The sequence below is a fragment of the Sander vitreus genome, chromosome 4, assembly GCF_031162955.1.
Source record: "Sander vitreus isolate 19-12246 chromosome 4, sanVit1, whole genome shotgun sequence".
Lineage (NCBI taxonomy): Eukaryota > Metazoa > Chordata > Actinopteri > Perciformes > Percidae > Sander > Sander vitreus.
Genome location: NC_135858.1, coordinates 12,919,407 through 12,937,945, shown reverse-complemented (window position 1 = coordinate 12,937,945; position 18,539 = coordinate 12,919,407). Strand labels below are relative to the sequence as shown.

Sequence of the window (18,539 nt, the reverse complement as noted above, 5' to 3'; positions counted from 1 at the left end):
AGGCTCAAGATCAGATAAGACTAACCAGACAAAAGCTCCAGGGTATGTTGATGTGGTTATTGACTTTAATGGATTTGTCTTCCAAATAATTTAGATTGCTCTTTTTTTGTTATGCAGCCTTAATGGTTTGATCTGATCTTGGAAAAAGACAACATATGTTTATTACTGTATTCTTGAATGGGGCTATATTACTGTATTAGGAACACCATATTGGTTTCATAGTCTTGACAAAAGTCCATCTGTGCTGCCTTGTAAATAAAAGTTCTTTTGCAATAAAAAAAAAATGTTTGTTTGTTTTTGTTTTTTTTATGTACTAATGATAAACATTTATTTGTATTGAATAAGATGAACAAACAGAATGCCCTTCTGCATCAAGTCCTTCATTTAATTTGCCCGAATTAATTTTAACTGGGTGTAACTTAATACTAATTTACTCAGCTGCTGGTTCACAGGTAGTATGTAGTCTACAGTCATTGTGTGTCTGTCATATGCTTCTGCAAGTTTAGATAAACAAATGCAATTGGTTACTTTACTCATCCACTGGTTCACCACAAAAATATCTTCTGACTCACCGCCTTTATATTCTTTAAACAAACCGCTGTCAAAGTAAAAAACAGAACAGACACAGTATAAAGTTTGCCACAATGATTTGGGTACCGTGTTTAACAAGTTGAGATTCCAACTAAATGTTTTAAATTTTGTTGCACTGTCTTCGTTTTAAGTGATCTTGCATTTGAACAGTTTGTCCCTATAATGATATCTAGATTGTTGGCAGTCTCAGCAGTACAAGTTAGATTTTTCCTTTTAATAGGATTAGTATTACAATTACTATTGTTACAGAGTAACGCGTTACTGTAATCAGATTACATTTGTCTGTAACGCAGTAATGTAACGCATTACTGCTTATAATTTCAGAAATCACATTACAATTACTAATCAAAAAAATGATCGCGTTATTTGCGTTACTGGTTCTTCAACTATCTGCTTAACGGGATGAGAGAAAAACAAATCAAACGTCACTTTTCGTGCCGAGGAGACATAACAAAAATGGTAGAGCCACCGCTAAACGTCTTTTGAGGGGTGGAGCCGGGGGTATGCACATTACTTCAAATTACTTAGTTGCGCGAAAGGACAAAACATTTATTGTAAAGTGTAAATTGTGCCCAGGTCACAAACACCTCTCCACCGCCACGAACTTTAGCTAACGTTAGTTGCTAAAGACCCCCAGACCCATTATATTTCTCTGCCCGGACCCTTATGGAAAAGAGCATGTTGCCGACATCAGCCAAGCAGTCAAAACTTGATTTTCAAAACAAAGCAGAGATAAATATGCTTGTGGCAGCCAAAGACAGTAAAAGCAGTAAATACATAATGTTAAATAATAAATACTACTATTTATTTCTGCTATTACTATACTATAAAACATAATAGTAAAACGTATTTTATAAAGTCTATGGTGGCAGCATGAGCATACGAGCCTAGTGGAAGAAAGTTGCCTGTTTCGACAGTGGAATCGCCGTGATTCTAGGCAATGGAGGAGCTGACGGCCGCCAGTACTGTAGCCTTATTTGACAAATGTGGGGCTGATGTTTACAACTTAGTTGTCAGATTTTTGCTATTAATAGTAAATTAATTATAAATAATCAAAATACAGTATGTAGAAAAAGTATTATAAAAAAGCATTTGCTAAGTAATTGCACCACTGCCTTTTCAGAAGAAAACATGCGCTTTTCTTTTGAAATGACGCAACTTGACCGGAAAGACAGGAAGGACGACAGCAGGCAGATAAGTTACAATGTAGGTTAGTTTATGCAGCGTTTTGAAACAACTTTAAATTGGTGTTTTAGTTTTTACGTTATTTTCTTTTAACTACTGTGCTTATTCTAGTCAACAGTCATTTCAGTTTGCTCGGTTGGTCATACATAATTAAATGACGTTTCCGTTAGTTGTGTTGACACAACAGGACTGACATTAGCAACTAACGGACTATCGTTAGCTAACGTTAACGGTTAGTTTGCTAATGCCTGCTGTCCCACCACCAAGGCCAGGAGCCAATGCTAGTATCTGCTATTATAATTCGCCCCCCAATCCCGGAGATTATTTAGCTTGCTTTCTGGTTAGCTCGTTTTCAGTTTTGCCACGACAACTCTTAGCGACATTTTCTGTGGCTAGCTGAGCTAAGTTATCGTTCAGATAGGGGAAAAAACGCTAGCTAGCTTACGTCGTGGTGAAAACTGGCTCAGCTTTTGCATTTCAAAGTTAATGTTTCCTGTCATATTGAATTAGCTGTGGGATAACCCAGCTGATATAGTGTCTGCGATACCGCTGGTGAGTAGAACGCATTCAACTCGGGTATGACGTCATTCCCAGCTCCGGCATCCGAGTTCCAAGGTAAATAAAAGGCGATATAAACCCCACCTTCTTTAACAGGGAGTGACTCTCACGAGTTGTCACTTAATTGTAATTTCCTCATTTGCAAACGAAGCGACGAGGACTACAGGGCAAGACAGGGGCCCTTGTAGTGAAACTTGTGTCCATGCTGTCTTTCTCACTATCTTATGCAGCACCTGCCAAGTTGATCGACATACAGTGAGACACCTGGTCCAGCATGAAGGCCCTCGGATCCAGATTCTCCTTCTGTGCGGGTTTCGCGGTGGGAACCTTCACACTGTACGTGTTTCTGCGGCAAGTGGGGTTTGAGAAGACATTGTCAGCACAGCAGGCCAGCAGCTTTGATAACGTCCATGACTACCAGCAACAGCTTGAGGAAGAGAAGACAATATGGAAGAAGGAGAGGTCTGCTCTTTTCAACCTGAAGCACCCTCATCATATAGGTATGCCTCATTGTTGTTATGTGTCCCCAAACCACTATATCAAATTTCAGCTTAAATTCCCTGCCTACAGTGGGGCAGTGTTTCTGGCCCTCTCAGACACTGCATTAGGCTTTATGGTCTGATCCTAATACAAAACTCGATACTTTGTATTGTAAAGAAGGACTTTACTGTAATGTCTCACAATAGTTGTTCTTTACACCCAATATACTATTTGTAGACAGACTAATTCTCTTCTACATGCACGTTGAAAGCAACTTTAATGTACTACTCAAATCTGCACTGTGGATTAAAGTGGACAGATGTTAATTTGTGCAAATGATGGTTAAGAGCAGGTTTAGATTTAAAGTAGAGATTTTTGGCTGTTAGCCTGGTCTGGAGCAGGCTGGCTGCACAGAATAAATCTCCATGGTAATTTATGTGCCACTGCTTTCATTAAAAACAGAGTCAATACCAGAATAACTGGAAAATTCCGACTTCAAGCATGCATGTCTTTTGTATGTTTGTTGCAATGAAGTTACGGGAGACAGTGAAAATTGCAAAAAAGTTGCATTTCTTTTTGTATAGTTCTTTAAAAATAAAAAGGTAACTTGTTTTGGGGAGAATAAAACTACTCTGGGCTGAGATTTCCTATTAACCTTACCAAAAAAGCTCAGGATGCTGCAAATGTTGGTATAATATAAAAATGGCTGGTGGATTTAAGACAAAAAATAATAATTTATTGAATGAATCAAATTTGAACATGTCTGTCACTGTCAGTGGCTTGTTGATCTTTACATTATTAGTTAATTTCCTGGCCTGGGCTGGGACACACATTCATACGGTTTGATAAAGTACTTATTGGACTTTAACTTATCATTGCACTTACAATAATGAGCGCAGCTGTCCTCAATTTAGGTCATTGTGTCATCTCATCTCCTTTTTTTCCTGCATCCACTGTGTGTGTGTGTGTGTGTGTGTGTGTGTGTGTGTGTGTGTGTGTGTGTGTGTGTGTGTGTGTGTGTGTGTGTGTGTGTAAGCGTCAGTCGCGGGGGGACCAAAGCAGCAGCCCCACCCGCTGCAGAGAGCCGACAGCCAGGATTGAAACGGAAGCAACTTCAGTGACTTTTAAATCGTTATCAGAGTGCACGTGGGACTGCAGGGATTGGTTGAAGTCGCGGGAAACTTCAGGCTGTTGGTCAAATTTGCGGAAAAGTTGTGGTGATTGGTCAAAATTGCGAGTCGCACCAAATTCGCGGTGATTGGTTGAATTCGCGTGAATTGGCGCGATCGCAACATCGTAAAATCCTGGAGGGACTGATTTATAACCATTCACTTGAGCTGGGGTTTCATGCCATACCCTACCACCACCATGAGTGCATATTTTATTTCCTCTTTTGAATGTTGTCTTTTCCCCTCCAAGAGCATACTATATTGGATATTGTCATGGTTTTGTATATAAAGAGTATAGTATAAAATGTGATATTAATGTTTATATCTCCTCACTAGGTGAGGATAGTGGCATGGCTGACGAACTATACAAAAAGGTGCGTATTCTTTGCTGGGTGATGACTGGACCCAACAACCTGGAGAAGAAGGCTCGGCATGTAAAGTCTACGTGGAGTCGCCACTGCAATGTTGTGGTCTTCATGAGCTCTGTGGATGACCCTGACTTCCCTACGGTGGGCTTAGGTACAAAGGAGGGTCGGGACCAGCTGTACTGGAAAACGATCCGGGCCTTCCATTATGCCTACGAACATCATGGCAATGAGGCAGATTGGTTTCTCAAGGCAGATGACGACACCTACGTAATCGTGGACAACCTGCGCTGGGTTCTTTCGAATCACACGCCGGATGAGCCAATTTACTTTGGCCGAAGATTCAAGCCCTACACCAAGCAGGGCTACATGAGTGGCGGTGCGGGCTATGTGTTGAGCAAAGAGGCTCTGCGGCGATTTGTAGAGGGATTTAAAAACAAACTGTGCACTCACACTACCTCTGTAGAGGACCTGGCAATGGGGCAGTGCATGGAGAAAGTTGGGGTGCTGGCAGGGGACTCCAGAGACACTGTGCACAGGGAGACATTTCACCCATTTATCCCCGAGCAGCACCTTACTGCGAAGTTTCCCAAGAGTTTCTGGTATTGGAGCTACTGCTACTACCCCATCTCAGAGGCAAGTGCAGCAAACTTTATGGACTTTCTCTGCTTCTATGCTATTCGCTAACTGTCATATTAGCCAGCGAACTGCTAGTTTTGCTGCTCTCTCTCTCTCTGCTTGAATCTGTTGTTTTTTCTATTGATCACATTTGAATGCCCGGTTGTATGCCCACACCTGCTCCACAGGTCCACCGCAGTGTTTTGCCCGAGTTTCTTTCCCCTTGGCAATTTTCTTTCCGTGCCGGCGCTAGCATTATGTTTTTGGGTTGTCCGTCCATCTGTCTGTCTGTCTGTCCTATTCTTGTGAATGCGATAACTCGAGACCCCCTGGAGGGAGTTTCTTCAGATTTTGGACAAACATCCACTTGGACTCAAGGATGAACTGATTCAATTTTGATGATTCAAGGTCACTGTGACCTCATAAAACACATTTTTGGCCATAACTCAAGAATTCCTACGCTAATTATGACATTTCACACAAATGTCTAATAGGATTAAATTATGAAGTGATTACATTGTATATCCAAAAAGGTCAACTTCACTGACATCATAATGTTCTGCAAAAACACTTTTCTGGGTATTAATCAGCACCCTCAGGGCCGTCCACACCGTAACGATAACTATAACGATATTAAAAATCGTTCTAACTCAAGTGGATGGCGGAGTCCACACCACGACAATAAAGACAACGGCAGTGGTGAACGATATCCATGGATCACTTTTTAGAACGAAAATCCATCTGAATTTACAACATGGCACGGCGAAGAGATTTGTTTCACACAGGTGTAGTCAGTGACGTGACGTGACTTTTCCACTCGGTGGGGCTACGAACCTTAAGTTCTGTATTTTTTTTTTATTTTTAAACATTAGTACTTTGAAAGTATTTCTCATGTAACCGAAACCACTGAGAGTGAATCTTGTGTTTTGGATGTTGTTATCATACTGTCTGTGTTTTCGTTCGGTGCTCTGCACAGATATGACACCCATCCGCCTGCTGTTATCCCGGCTCTCTGAGGATCTTGTGCAGCGCTATTGCCTGGAGAAGGCAGCCGTGTCGGTGCCCTGGAGAGAGGGGGGGGAGGAGGGAGGGAGAGAGAGAGAGAGAACGAACGAACACTTTTTATTAAATTGCTTCAAAGTCTTCACTACATATGAGTCTGGACAGAACTGGATGTAAACTGCAATTTGATTGTTTGCCAGAGGCATACAATTGTAAGGCGGTAATTTTAGTTTTACATTAACTGAAGAAGTATTACCTTGTGACAAACGTGCAAATGTGTTCACCCATTCCCAATGTGAAACTTTGTCTCTGTAATGTTGCATAACCACATACTCTGTTTTTCCTCAGGGTCCAAACTGCTGCTCGGACGTGTCGGTGTCATTCCACTACGTAGACGCTTCACACATGTATTTAATGGAGTACTACACGTATCACCTACGTGCCTTTGGCTACAGATACCGTTACCAGCCACCAACCCCACTGGGCTACAATATTGAGCAGTCAAGTTCCAGCGATGCTGCAAAAGGAAAAAAAGAGCTGACTTTTAAGGAGAAAGGGCAAGTAGAGGGGAATGATCCGTCCAGGACTGACAAGAGACGGGATGCAGATCCCCCACCTTCCGCTGGTAAAGAATCTCCTGTTGCTCCAGCAGGAAAATAACAGTATGACTGTGTGGGTGCATGAAGGGACTGGATCTCATTAGGTAGGCGGTATGTGTATTCTGTGTGTTTGCTTAATCATTCTGATAGTCTTTGCTTGCTTTGCCCACTTTGATTCAAAATGTCCCCACATACAAGTAGGGCTGGGTACCGAAGTCAATACTTTTTGGGCCCCGACCGAATTGCCTCTAGAGTATCGAAAAATGCCTCGCATTCAATACCCAATTTCAATACACAAGGACTAAATCTCATCAGCGTGAGTTAGCCAACAAGCATGCAGCATGCCTCTACCAAGAGCTACTAATGTTTGTGATTGGCTGTCTAACATTACACATTGTAAAGGCAGGCAGGAAAAACTCTATGTTACGCACAGAGACAAGGCTCATGTAGTAGGAGCAGAAAAATAAATGAAAAGATTCAACGTGACATCATGACTTCGCGTAAACATACACGCCACTTTCTAAAGCCAAGTGGCGTGTTATCTATACGCATTTTGAGCTATCTGTGTGTATGTCTTCGCCATATACAGCTGACTGGTTGAGTTTAGTAAAACAATAACGGGTCGCAGGACAACAAGGGCACGGTTGCGTTCTGGAAAAGAAGAAAGGGACGGTTGGGTTTAGTAAAAGAAGAACGCAACGGTTGGGTTTAGGAAATGTGACACGCGAGACACGATCCCCGGTCTCCTGGGTGAAAGTCCTGTGTTTGACCCAACCAACCTCCCTATGCGAATTTTCGGCCTTTCATACTACTCGCTACCGTTCTTTTCTCAGGAGAACTTGGCGTAAATTGACATGCAATCGCAAGGTAATGTAAGTCAATGGAGGCCAAACGGCGTTGATAAACACGCTAAAAAGCGATTATGCGTCTTGATAACACACCAAAATGGCATACTAATTGCCGTGTCATACATACGCCTCTTCTTGAGATCAGTCTGAAAGATTTGTACGGTAATGTGTAACGTAATTTCTTTTTGTTAAAAGAGAAAAATTGGTATCGAAAAAAGTATCGTTTAGGAACCGGTATCGAAGTCACAGTCTTGGTATTGGTAATTTTTGAACGATACCCAGCCCTACATACAAGCGTGTTGCTGAAGGACTGTTGTGAAATGTGACTGCCAGACTGATCTTAAGGAAAAGAGGAAGAATGTTGCCCTTGTTTTTCAGGGGGTTTTTTTTATTTTTTTTTTTACAACTGAATGTCGTCTTTAGAAATCAGGAAAAGCTTTCTGTGGGCTGCATTCATTTGTAAACTAACTAAAGCACCTTTTTAATCCATATGGACCTGTTATGGGAAAGTAAAATAAGATTTTGCCATTGTTTTATCCCTTCTAGACTATTGCAAACCCACCAAAACACCTATCTTCTACTCTCTACAGCGAGGTAGTTCTTTGTTTGCTGGAATTGTTTGACTACAGTCCTCACATACTATAGGCCTTGGAAAATGTTTAACCCCTCATTTTGTCTATAGGTGACGTAGGTATTTACAAACTTGTTTCAGGCTGCATTCGAGCATTAATACGATACAGGCATAGTGTTATGTTACATACATGTTCTGTGTCGGAATGAATCTGTTTTTATTTGGTTCTATTCTGCAGTAGCTCTAAGAAGATTGATTTCATGTAAAGACAGTCTCTCAAATAGTATTTTTAATTTTTTTTAATACAAGTTTTATTAACACAACTAGGGCTGCCACTTAGTATTCTTTTATTACTGAAAAAAGTCTTCAAACAGCTTGTTTCAGTCAAAAAACAAAAATGATCAATTAAGACAAAAACAAGCTGCAGATCTGCTCGAGAGAAGCTGGACCTACGTAATGTTTGAATTATTGAAAAAAACAAAACAATTTATGGATCATCAAAATAGTTGCCATTTAATTTTTTGTCATAATTTTAATTGATTAATCGACTAATTGTTTCAGCTACATAAACGTCATTATGGAAGTGAAGGCAATTTAAGCTGTGATCTTGCAGCCTTAATTAAGTGTTCGTGCGATTGGAAAAAGGCAACTACATCACATGCATTCATGTTTCCCTATGGTTAATAGACTTAAACTGATGTGACCATGATGCTTTAAATGAAAAGTTCAAATGACAAAATTTATACAGTCCAGCCAAAGATTTCCATGAAGGATGATGACGCAACTGATAAACGGACTTATTTGTGGTCCTGGTGACGTAAATCTGGGTGTTTCTCATTTATTTGTTTCTTTAGTTGGTGTGTATGTTGAGTTAACTGATAACTTTCAGGATGTTTGTCTGCAGCTTTATGTTATGTCTTTAAGTGTGATCTGGAATATGTCTTTAGTGGTTTGACCTTCAGCCCGAAAAGGAAACCGGTTAGTCAGATATCTCTCTTTCTTAGAAATGAAATGCTTCCTTCTTCTACCCGTGCTTCCTGGATCTGGCACTGGCTACACACACTTCACAGTTCCTCTCGTCTCCCCTGAATGGACTCATCAGCTTGTGCCTTTTGTAAATTTGAGATCGTATGAGTCATCAGCTGCACACATGACTTTGCACTGTGACATTACCATGATGAGAGTGATGCTTTCAGATGGAGTATCATTTTATTGAATCCTTCCAATGTAATAAGTATGGCCTTTGGGCATGCCAGCAAATGACTTGTTAATCACAGTGGTTTTTTTAAATACAATTTTAGTTTCTACAATGATGTGTAATTTTTTATTTCTGTGTGGGCCAGACATTTTGTTTTGTTTTAGTACATTGAGTATATTTACAGTTCCTGTACTACTTTGAAACCAAACAAAAAAATAATAATTTTGTGGGTGATACAGTAATTACCAAATAGAGAAACTGGCTTCAGGATTCTGTGATGATTCAGACTAAACATATTTGTCCATGTGAAAATTTAATACACTTTGAGTGTTATAGTTGCTGTTTTTTTTTTAACCACTTAAACCTGCCACTCTCCAAGGTAAACAATGTATGAGGTAACTAATGCCTATCAAAATGCCTTTTGTACATGTTTACACTCCGTTTCTTTCTGTACATGAGCACAGAGAATGTTCAGTTTGTTTTTTTCTATTAAAATGGAAAGGTCCAGTTTAAACCAAATCAGCATGTTTTACATAATGGTTTCCTTTTGAAATAATTGAAATATGTAAAACATTTCAGTAGCAAAGGGCTTCAGTGCATATTCTTACTATCAGTCCTGCGGGCCCAAACACAGCTGATAACCATCACACCAGTGATACAACACATCCAGTCCTCGACAATCTACTCCAACATTCAAATTGTATCTAAGGGATAGGTGTCCAGTACTGTTTTTATATCTGAAATGTATTTATGTTGGTATTGACATCTAAATTGAGGTGTTAGAGTTTAGTGTGTAAATGAGTATTGTGTGAGTTTGTGAGCACACATGATCAGTGTGCAGGATTGTTTTCAGTGAATGGTTCTTTAATCACTATAAATAAATGCATATTTTATTGTACATTTGTTTTACATTAGTTATTACATCAGAACATTTTCCAGTAACAGTATAAAAGCATGAATGCATGGTTAATATGGCTTCACCTCTGTAGTTAAATAACTTTTATACATTGTCCTCTTGTTACAGTAGCTGTGAGGACTTTTACAGCCTCTGTTGAGGTTGAGGAGGCGTGACATCCTCACTACAGAAAGCCTTAAAACCTGAGGAGATAGAGAACAAAGTTAGCAAAAGATTCACCAACAAAGATTGTTTTTTCTTTTTTAATTTAGGGAGGACACAAATCAAAACAGTCTCACCTCTGCCTTCCGTGTTTGACGAATCGGTCACGCCTTGTCTGTGAATAGTCTGGGGCCATTCCTGTTATGTACACAGAAATAGTAGAACAATTCTAATAAACCTACCCAGTTTTACAAGATCTGCTGGACAGATTTTTTTGGCACAAGTGCTTAAGAAGCAAAGTTACAATTTAGAGTCTAAGGTTAACAACTCTTATTCATCGATACTTTTTAACTCTAAAATGTCCTGCTTAGTACCTACACATCTTGGCCACAATTACTTAATAACTAAATTTAGGGGATGTTTATCAAAAACATATTTGCTTATGTTACGTGTTTATGTAAAAACAAATATCAGCTGATATTGTATTGTTATAAGTATTGGTTGAGCTACGATGGTGTGAATCACAAAACTGCGGTATCAGGTTTGTAATACTGGCCGTTTTTATTTATGGTATTGATTTAAAAAAAACAGTATGCACAATATCTGTATATTTGTCTTACAAACCGCAGCCTAATACACAGTGATATAGTGTAAAATAAAGCATATGTTGTGTGGCTTGCTGAAAGAATTGCTCTGTGTTGCTGAAGTCACTCACCTGTTCTCCGCCCCAGCAGATCAGCGAGGAAGTGATCCATGTGTCCTGCGCAAGTTGAACAAAATGTTTTAATACAATGCCATAAAGCTATAGGTGAGGTCATTACAGAAAAATACTGGTTTTAAATTCATTCTTTTTCTTGGTGTTTCTGTGGCCTGCAAAAAGAGTTAGGGGTTAGACGACAAGAGTTTGGGTGTCAGTGAGAGAGTACTGTCGGACGAGGTGTTTCCTACAAAAAAAAACTCACTGTTTGGTTGAGCAGCACTTCTCCTTCCCATTAGACCCACAAAGCTGTCATAGTCGATGTCTTTAAATCTCTTCAACTTTGCATCTTCTTGAACACAGCTCTCCGGCTTAGCCCGAAAGACAAAACCTCATTTGTTAGCCTGTTTGTTAATTATTGTGCATTTCAGCTTAAAATGTTCTGAAAATCTGCTACAGTGACCTTAAAAATCAGGACATAACACACTTGACTTTGTAAATATCATGTCAATGTATGTAGCCTTACCTCTGTCAGTGATTTGTAGGTGTCTTCCTTACATCCAGACCTCACAGGATATAAGACAAGGACGACTAAAGCGACCAGTGAAGCAAGAGTGCAGCAGTTTGGAGTTCTCTCCATCACTCTGAAATGTAAATCAGATTTAAAGCAGACAAAGCCTGAACATTACCAGGTTGTTTTTTTTATCAACATGTACAAATATTCTGTGACCAATTTCAACTAAACATTGATAGCAAACAATTTTACCATAGTCACATACTTTAATTTCATGTTTTAGAGAAATTTGGGACAGTTGTTTGGACAGGGTCAAACATTTGAATAGGCGTGATAGCAGCAACTAGTGGCCAGGAGTGTATCTTGTCCATAGCTGACACTTGACAGGTTTAGTGACAGGTTTTTAAACTATTAACTTAAAAGCTAAGGGACATTTCCAGTTGACGTTTTAGATCTGAATATGCTCTGCACACTGATGACTCACACAAGCTATTATAAGCTATATAATGCATGTTAAGTGTTTGAAAGCCACCATTCACTCTTGTTGAATCTATAAGTGCAATTGTGATTAAAGTCATACATTCAATGAGCATGACAGCCTGGAACAATCACAACCTATCCTTCAACAAATGTGGTTGCTCTTTAATTAATGCATCTAAATTAAATAAAAGTCTTTATTTGCATTCCATTCAATCACATAGCGAATGCAAACAAATGTTTTGTTGACTGTGAAGCTGGAGCACTGCATCTATTGAATTGTAAGGCTCCTTTTGATTGTATGTAGGCCTACTTTGTGGGATGCTGTAATAGCTGGCTGCTAACTGTGTGCCCTGTAACAGTAGGCTACATTCACAAGCAGGCTTAACACAGCAAGGTTTCATGTATTTCCCAACAAACTAACTTAAAACATGTCTTTAACTGTTGGTTGCAACAGTCACACTTTACCTTCAAAATAATGTGAAGCCCATGACAGCAGATTTGACTCCAGGTGTAAGGTAATCTTTTAAACTAAAAACACATTTTGATAACACTGTTATGGGCCCGTACATTACACGTTTAAATTATAGCTGCTCCGCAGCAATGGTCGGGTCGAGCATTTTGAGCAGGAAAAGAAAAAGGCGGTGGATGGAGAAGAGGAGAAAAATGACAAATAAACAAAGATAAACAGCAGAAGTGCAAGAGACATTCCTGCTCATCCGTTGAGTATGCCCAAGGAACAGAGCTACTCTTTAAGTGAGGGTTGGTGAGTGGTGTGTAGGGGATTTTAACTCTTAACCTCTCGCACTGAAACCCAGTTCCAACCTTGTTGAGCTACAGCTCCTCTAAGCTCTAAGAAATCTGTCTCCAATCAGCAAAGCATAATGCCAGAGTACACAGTGGTATGTTAAGATAGAACACAAACTAGGTGTGTTGATAGTGATAAACATCTAAAACACACGGGGAAGGTGTCCAAAACACAATGGTGCTGATCTCGGGGGATATTATCTGGGTGATGACATATCAGGGCATTTATTGAATAGACAATGGGCAGGAATGCATGAAAATGCAGGATTTTAAACTACTGTCAAAAAAATAATTTCTCACTAGAAAATTCAGACATTTTGTGTACTTAGTTAAGACAACATAGAGATGCCTGTAATGTATTTTCATAAAGATCAATGAATGACAAACTGATGTTTAAAGATGCTCTGTTTTGCACTGAGTGCAATGGTGTAGATGAGGACATCATTTAAAAAAAAATTTGGATAAAATTTGAAATGTTTCACACTAAATCTACAGTGACCTCTAAATGCTGTGATTTCTTTCCATAAACTTCAAAGATTTAGTTAGGAAGAAATTACAGTATTTTACACTACTGTATGCAGTAATACATTTTAATACACTGTGGGCTCAATTTTGGATATATTAGAAATCTGAATACTATTTTTGTTCAGAACGGTATGGAGATGAAGTTTTCGAAGTTTGGTGTCAATAGATCCAAAAATATGGGAGAAGATAGGTTTAAGAAGTTTGCAGTTTTTGCAGAAAGTAGAGTGATGGACTTCAAAATTGCTACTGGGTAAAAGCAGAGGATAGTTTCTGCTCTATTGGGGCTACAGTTGCGACGTTGTAGCATGTACGGTTGATTTGTTATAAATTTTTAAATGTTCGAATGTTAGATGACTGCTGTAGCGCTACCCACAGGAGCCTACAAATCGGACTGATTGGCGCAACTTGTACATGTTTGTATGTTTGCATCTGACTACCAACTTGATTAAAACTGTGTCATACTTCTCTAAGAACAGATACTGTTGCCTTTTCTATGGAACTGGCTTTCAGACAAATTTGTGGAATATAAATAATGTATGAAGTAAGTGTGAATTAACACTTGACAATCATTATTTGATGGTCTATTAAGTGTGAACTAATCACATAAACTCGTGACTTGATTATTTCTAAATGGTCAGTAAGAAGAACTTATGCTCCTGTATTCATCATGACGCGTTAGTTATGCATTAGTTTTAACCATGTGTTTTGTACCCTCACAACACGTTACCAATTTCCTAATAATTTTCTAAGTTTTTGGAAATAGTAACATAGCACTTATTATGCAAAATTGAAAAAGTGTTAAACTGGTCAACTTACTATTAATTCATTTCAATTAAATTACTTAAAAAGATTTTCCCTTTAGTCAATTCATGCAAAAAAAAAAAAACATGCAAAAATGTGCAATTTGCCTGAAGACATGCATAAAATTCAGAATATATAAACAATTAAGTTTTGAAAAAAATAACTGAATGATGAATACACATAGTTACTTGGGTTTAAATGGATAAGTTATTTCAAGATATTCCTCTGGAACTCAACAACTGCTTAACTAAAAATGTTTTTTAAGAGTCTAGTTTCTAAGAGTCTGGGTTTTAGTATAAAAAAATTATTAGGAAATTACAATTAGGAAATAGTGGACCCATACTATAAAACATAATAAGCAATAGAATGGCCCAACATAAATGCAGCATGTGGTGTTTTTTAGTTTAAGATTAGAAACCAAACCTGTCAATTAATCAATTTATTCACTAATCCAATAAATCATGCAATTAGCCTTTTATATGACAAAAATCAAATCACATAATTTAATCAGAAAATAGGCTGGTACAGTATATTTATGTCTTCTCTGAATGAACAGAGTAACCTCTCATAATGTCATTAGGCTCCTTTATCACAATAATCTATTAATAATTAATGAAAACAACATGAAGTCTCACCTGTTCACAGTGTTGAAAAATCTTGATCTGATGCAGTATAAACCAGTGATCTGTTGAACAGTTTACTTTCAATCAAAGAAGCTCTATGCCGACTCAAAATATGTATTTCGCTCAGCGGCCTCTCTACCTCAATTATTATAGTCCTTGAGCTAATTTGTAATCCAATTAGAGCTCCACCCGCCACCCAAAACTCAATCACACCCCTACACACACACACACACACACACACACACACACACACACACACACACACACACACACACACACACACACACACACACACAGAGTTTGCATCTTTCTCATAAGTATAATCGAATAGCTGAAAGATGCAACATATTTTTTGGAAGCAATTATAATATGAGAATAAAAAAAAAAGTCATGTATCTTTTCACAGGTGGTTATTTGTAATGAAATAAACATTAAAATAAACAATATGCCACAAAGTCACACAACATGGCAACTGGTTATAAGATGGACGCATTAAAGGTTCTAATGTAGCTTAATATGGTACTGTTGGCCATATACATTATACTTGTTTTGCTTAATATAATTGCAAACAAAAAAACTTGAACTAGTGTGTGTGTGTGTGTGTGTGTGTGTGTGTGTGTCCCAGTAGAAATTGAACAAATAATGTGTAAGTGGACTGGACTTGGAATCAATGTAGCCTACGCCCTTGCAAGCGGATATTGCTGTTCTGTCTACACCGTCAAAGAGAGCCAAATTACTCCCACGCTCTCTGAAAGGACAAGCAGAAGCCTTCTGACTAACCTTTTCTATCTACAAATAAATATTGCATATCTTTATACGTGCCACAGACTGAAACATCCCTTTACAATAATACTGTAAATGCAGATGTTCTAATAGGAGTAGAGAAGTAGAGAATAGGCCTTTCTTGATAACACTCTGTGCCAATACCTCCAAAACCTCAACTAAATGTTGTTCATGTCTATGGTTAAGTACCTCAAACAAATACCTTATACATCTTTAATCTGGGAAAACCCTCTTACAGTTTGCTTAAGCCTTAGGCAAACTGTAAGAGGCTTTCCCAGATTTAAGTAGATTTTGTGCCGTTATGGGAGACAATCGGCACAGCCAAAAGAAAATAAAGTCCTGACCAGCAAACCACCAACTTTATGTATTATAGTAACACAATTGTCAGGACTGAGACAAGGACTGTGCCGTGTGTGTGCGTGTGTGCGTGTTTAAAAAAAAAAGAAAAAAAAAAAGAAAGGAAATAAAAGGGAGGTATCACCAGCTGGTCTATGTCGGGTTCTACTATCCTAAAACCAGTTGAGCTTTTGTACAAAAAGGCACTCAAAACTCTAGATAAAAAACCTTTCTCTTATCATCATTGCAAGATCTTAGAGAAACATAACTTACTGAGTTTTGATAATTTTTGTAAATTTTCCTCAATATGCTTAATTTATAAAGTACTACATGGCTTGGGGCCACCCCCACTGCTAGACTTTATTAAATACAGACAGACTCGGATTACCAGAGCTGTTGTAAACAGGGACTGTGAGGTTCCTTTTAGAAAAACCTTCAGCCATAATGCACTATCTATTAAAGGAAGTGCATTATGGAACACACTACCCCCCAACTATAAGGGAATGTCCCACTCTGGCCACCTTTAAGAGCCAGGTAAAGGTGTGTCTTAGAGCTAACCAAACGTGCAATCACCTAACTGTATGCTGTACCGTATTAACCCAGTAGAGCATACTAATGAATTGTGTCTCCGTTTTAACACTTACTAATGAATTGTCCTGTTTTTCTTTTCTTTCTTCCTGTTTCTCCCTGTTTTATATAGAAATGTCCATCCATCCATCCATCTTCATCCGCTTATCCGGGGTCGGGTCGCGGGGGTAGCAGCTCCAGCAGGGGACCCCAAACTTCCCTTTCCCGGGCCACATTAACCAGCTCCGACTGGGGGATCCCGAGGCGTTCCCAGGCCAGGTTAGAGATATAATCCCTCCACCTAGTCCTGGGTCTCCCCCGAGGCCTCCTCCCAGCTGGACGTGCCTGGAACACCTCCCTAGGGAGGCGCCCAGGGGGCATCCTTACCAGATGCCCGAACCACCTCAACTGGCTCCTTTCGACGCAAAGGAGCAGCGGCTCTACTCCGAGCTCCTCACGGATAACTGAGTTTCTCACCCTATCTCTAAGGGAGACGCCAGCTACCCTCCTGAGGAAACCCATTTCGGCCGCTTGTACCCTGGATCTTGTTCTTTCGGTCATGACCCAGCCTTCATTACCATAGGTGAGGGTAGGAACAAAAACTGACCGGTAGATTGAGGGCTTTGCCTTCTGGCTCAGCTCTCTTTTCGTCACAACGGTGCGATAAATTGAATGTAATACCGCACCTGCTGTGCCGATTCTCCGACCAATCTCCCGCTCCATTGTCCCCTCACTCGCGAACAAGACCCCAAGGTACTTGAACTCCTTCACTTGGGGTAAGGACTCATTCCCTACCTGGAGAAGGCACTCCATCGGTTTCCTGCTGAGAACCATGGCCTCCGATTTAGAGGTGCTGATCCTCATCCCAGCCGCTTCACACTCGGCTGCGAACCGATCCAGTGAGTGCTGAAGGTCACAGGCCGATGATGCCATCAGGACCACATCATCTGCAAAAGCAGCGATGAGATCCCCAGCCCACCGAACTGCAACCCCTCTCCACCCCGACTACGCCTCGATATCCTGTCCATAAATACTACAAACAGGATTGGTGACAAAGCTTTAGCCCTGGCGGAGGCCAACTCTCACCTGAAACGAGTCCGACTTACTGCCGAGAACCCGGACACAGCTCTCGCTTTGGTCGTACAGAGATTGGATGGCCCTGAGAAGGGACCCCCTCACCCCTGTACTCCCGCAGCACCTCCCACAGTATCTCCCGGGGCACCCGGTCATACGCCTTCTCCAGATCCACAAAACACATGTAGACTGGTTGGGCATACTCCCAGGCTCCCTCCAGGATCCTTGCGAGAGTAAAGATCTGGTCCGTTGTTCCACGACCAGGACGGAATCCGCATTGTTCCTCTTCAACCTGAGATTCGACTCATCGACCGAACCCTCCTTTCCAGCACCTTGGAGTAGACTTTACCGGGAGGCTGAGAAGTGTGATACCCCCTGTAATTGGCACACACCCTCTGGTCCCCCTTTTTAAAAAGGGGGAACCACCACCCCGGTCTGCCACTCCTTAGGCACCGTCCCCAGACTTCCACGCAATGTTGAAGAGGCGTGTCAACCAAGACAACCCCTCCACACCCAGAGCTTTAAGCATTTCTGGACGGATCTCATCAATTCCTGGGGCTTTGCCACTGTGGAGTTGTTTAACTACCTCAGCAACCTCCACCAGGGAAATTGATGCCAATCCCCCCTCATCCTCCAGCTCTGCCTCTACCATAGAGGGCGATTAGTCGGATTTAGGAGTTCCTCAAAGTGCTCCTTCCACCGCCCTCTATTACCTCCTCAGTTGAGGTCAACAGCGCCCCATCCTTACTGTACACAGCTTGGATGGTTCCCCCGCTCCCCTCCTGAGGTGGCGAACGGTTTTCCAGAAGTACCTTGGTGCCGACCGAAAGTCCTTCTCCATGTCTTCTCCGAACTTCTCCCACACACGCTGCTTTGCCTCTTTCACGGCAGAGGCTGCAGCCCTTCGGGCCCTTCGGTACCTTGCAACTGCCTCCGGAGTCGCTCTGGGATAACATATCCCGGAAAGACTCCTTCTTCAGTCGGACGGCTTCCCTGACCACCGGTGTCCACCACGGTGTTCGTGGGTTACCGCCCCTTGAGGCACCTAAGACCCTAAGACCACAGCTCCTCACCGCAGCTTCAGCAATGGAAAC

The 18,539-nt window shown here is 40.6% G+C and overlaps 1 protein-coding gene across 2 annotated transcripts; it reads left to right on the top strand.

Annotated features, from left to right (window-relative positions):
- The first annotated feature begins 1,744 nt into the window (after positions 1-1,744).
- c1galt1lb (core 1 synthase, glycoprotein-N-acetylgalactosamine 3-beta-galactosyltransferase 1, like b) lies at positions 1,745-10,082 on the top strand. Of its 2 annotated transcripts, none has more exons than XM_078248383.1 (4): positions 1,745-1,797; positions 2,565-2,834; positions 4,320-4,984; positions 6,317-10,082. In XM_078248383.1, the coding sequence occupies exons 2-4, from the start codon at positions 2,609-2,611 to the stop codon at positions 6,626-6,628; spliced, it is 1,203 nt and encodes a 400-aa protein (XP_078104509.1). In that variant the 5' UTR covers positions 1,745-1,797; positions 2,565-2,608; the 3' UTR covers positions 6,629-10,082. The 2 variants fall into 2 exon arrangements, with proteins under 2 accessions (XP_078104509.1, XP_078104508.1); XM_078248382.1 differs by lacking the exon at positions 1,745-1,797 and adding an exon at positions 1,808-2,391.
- The last annotated feature ends 8,457 nt before the right edge of the window (positions 10,083-18,539 follow it).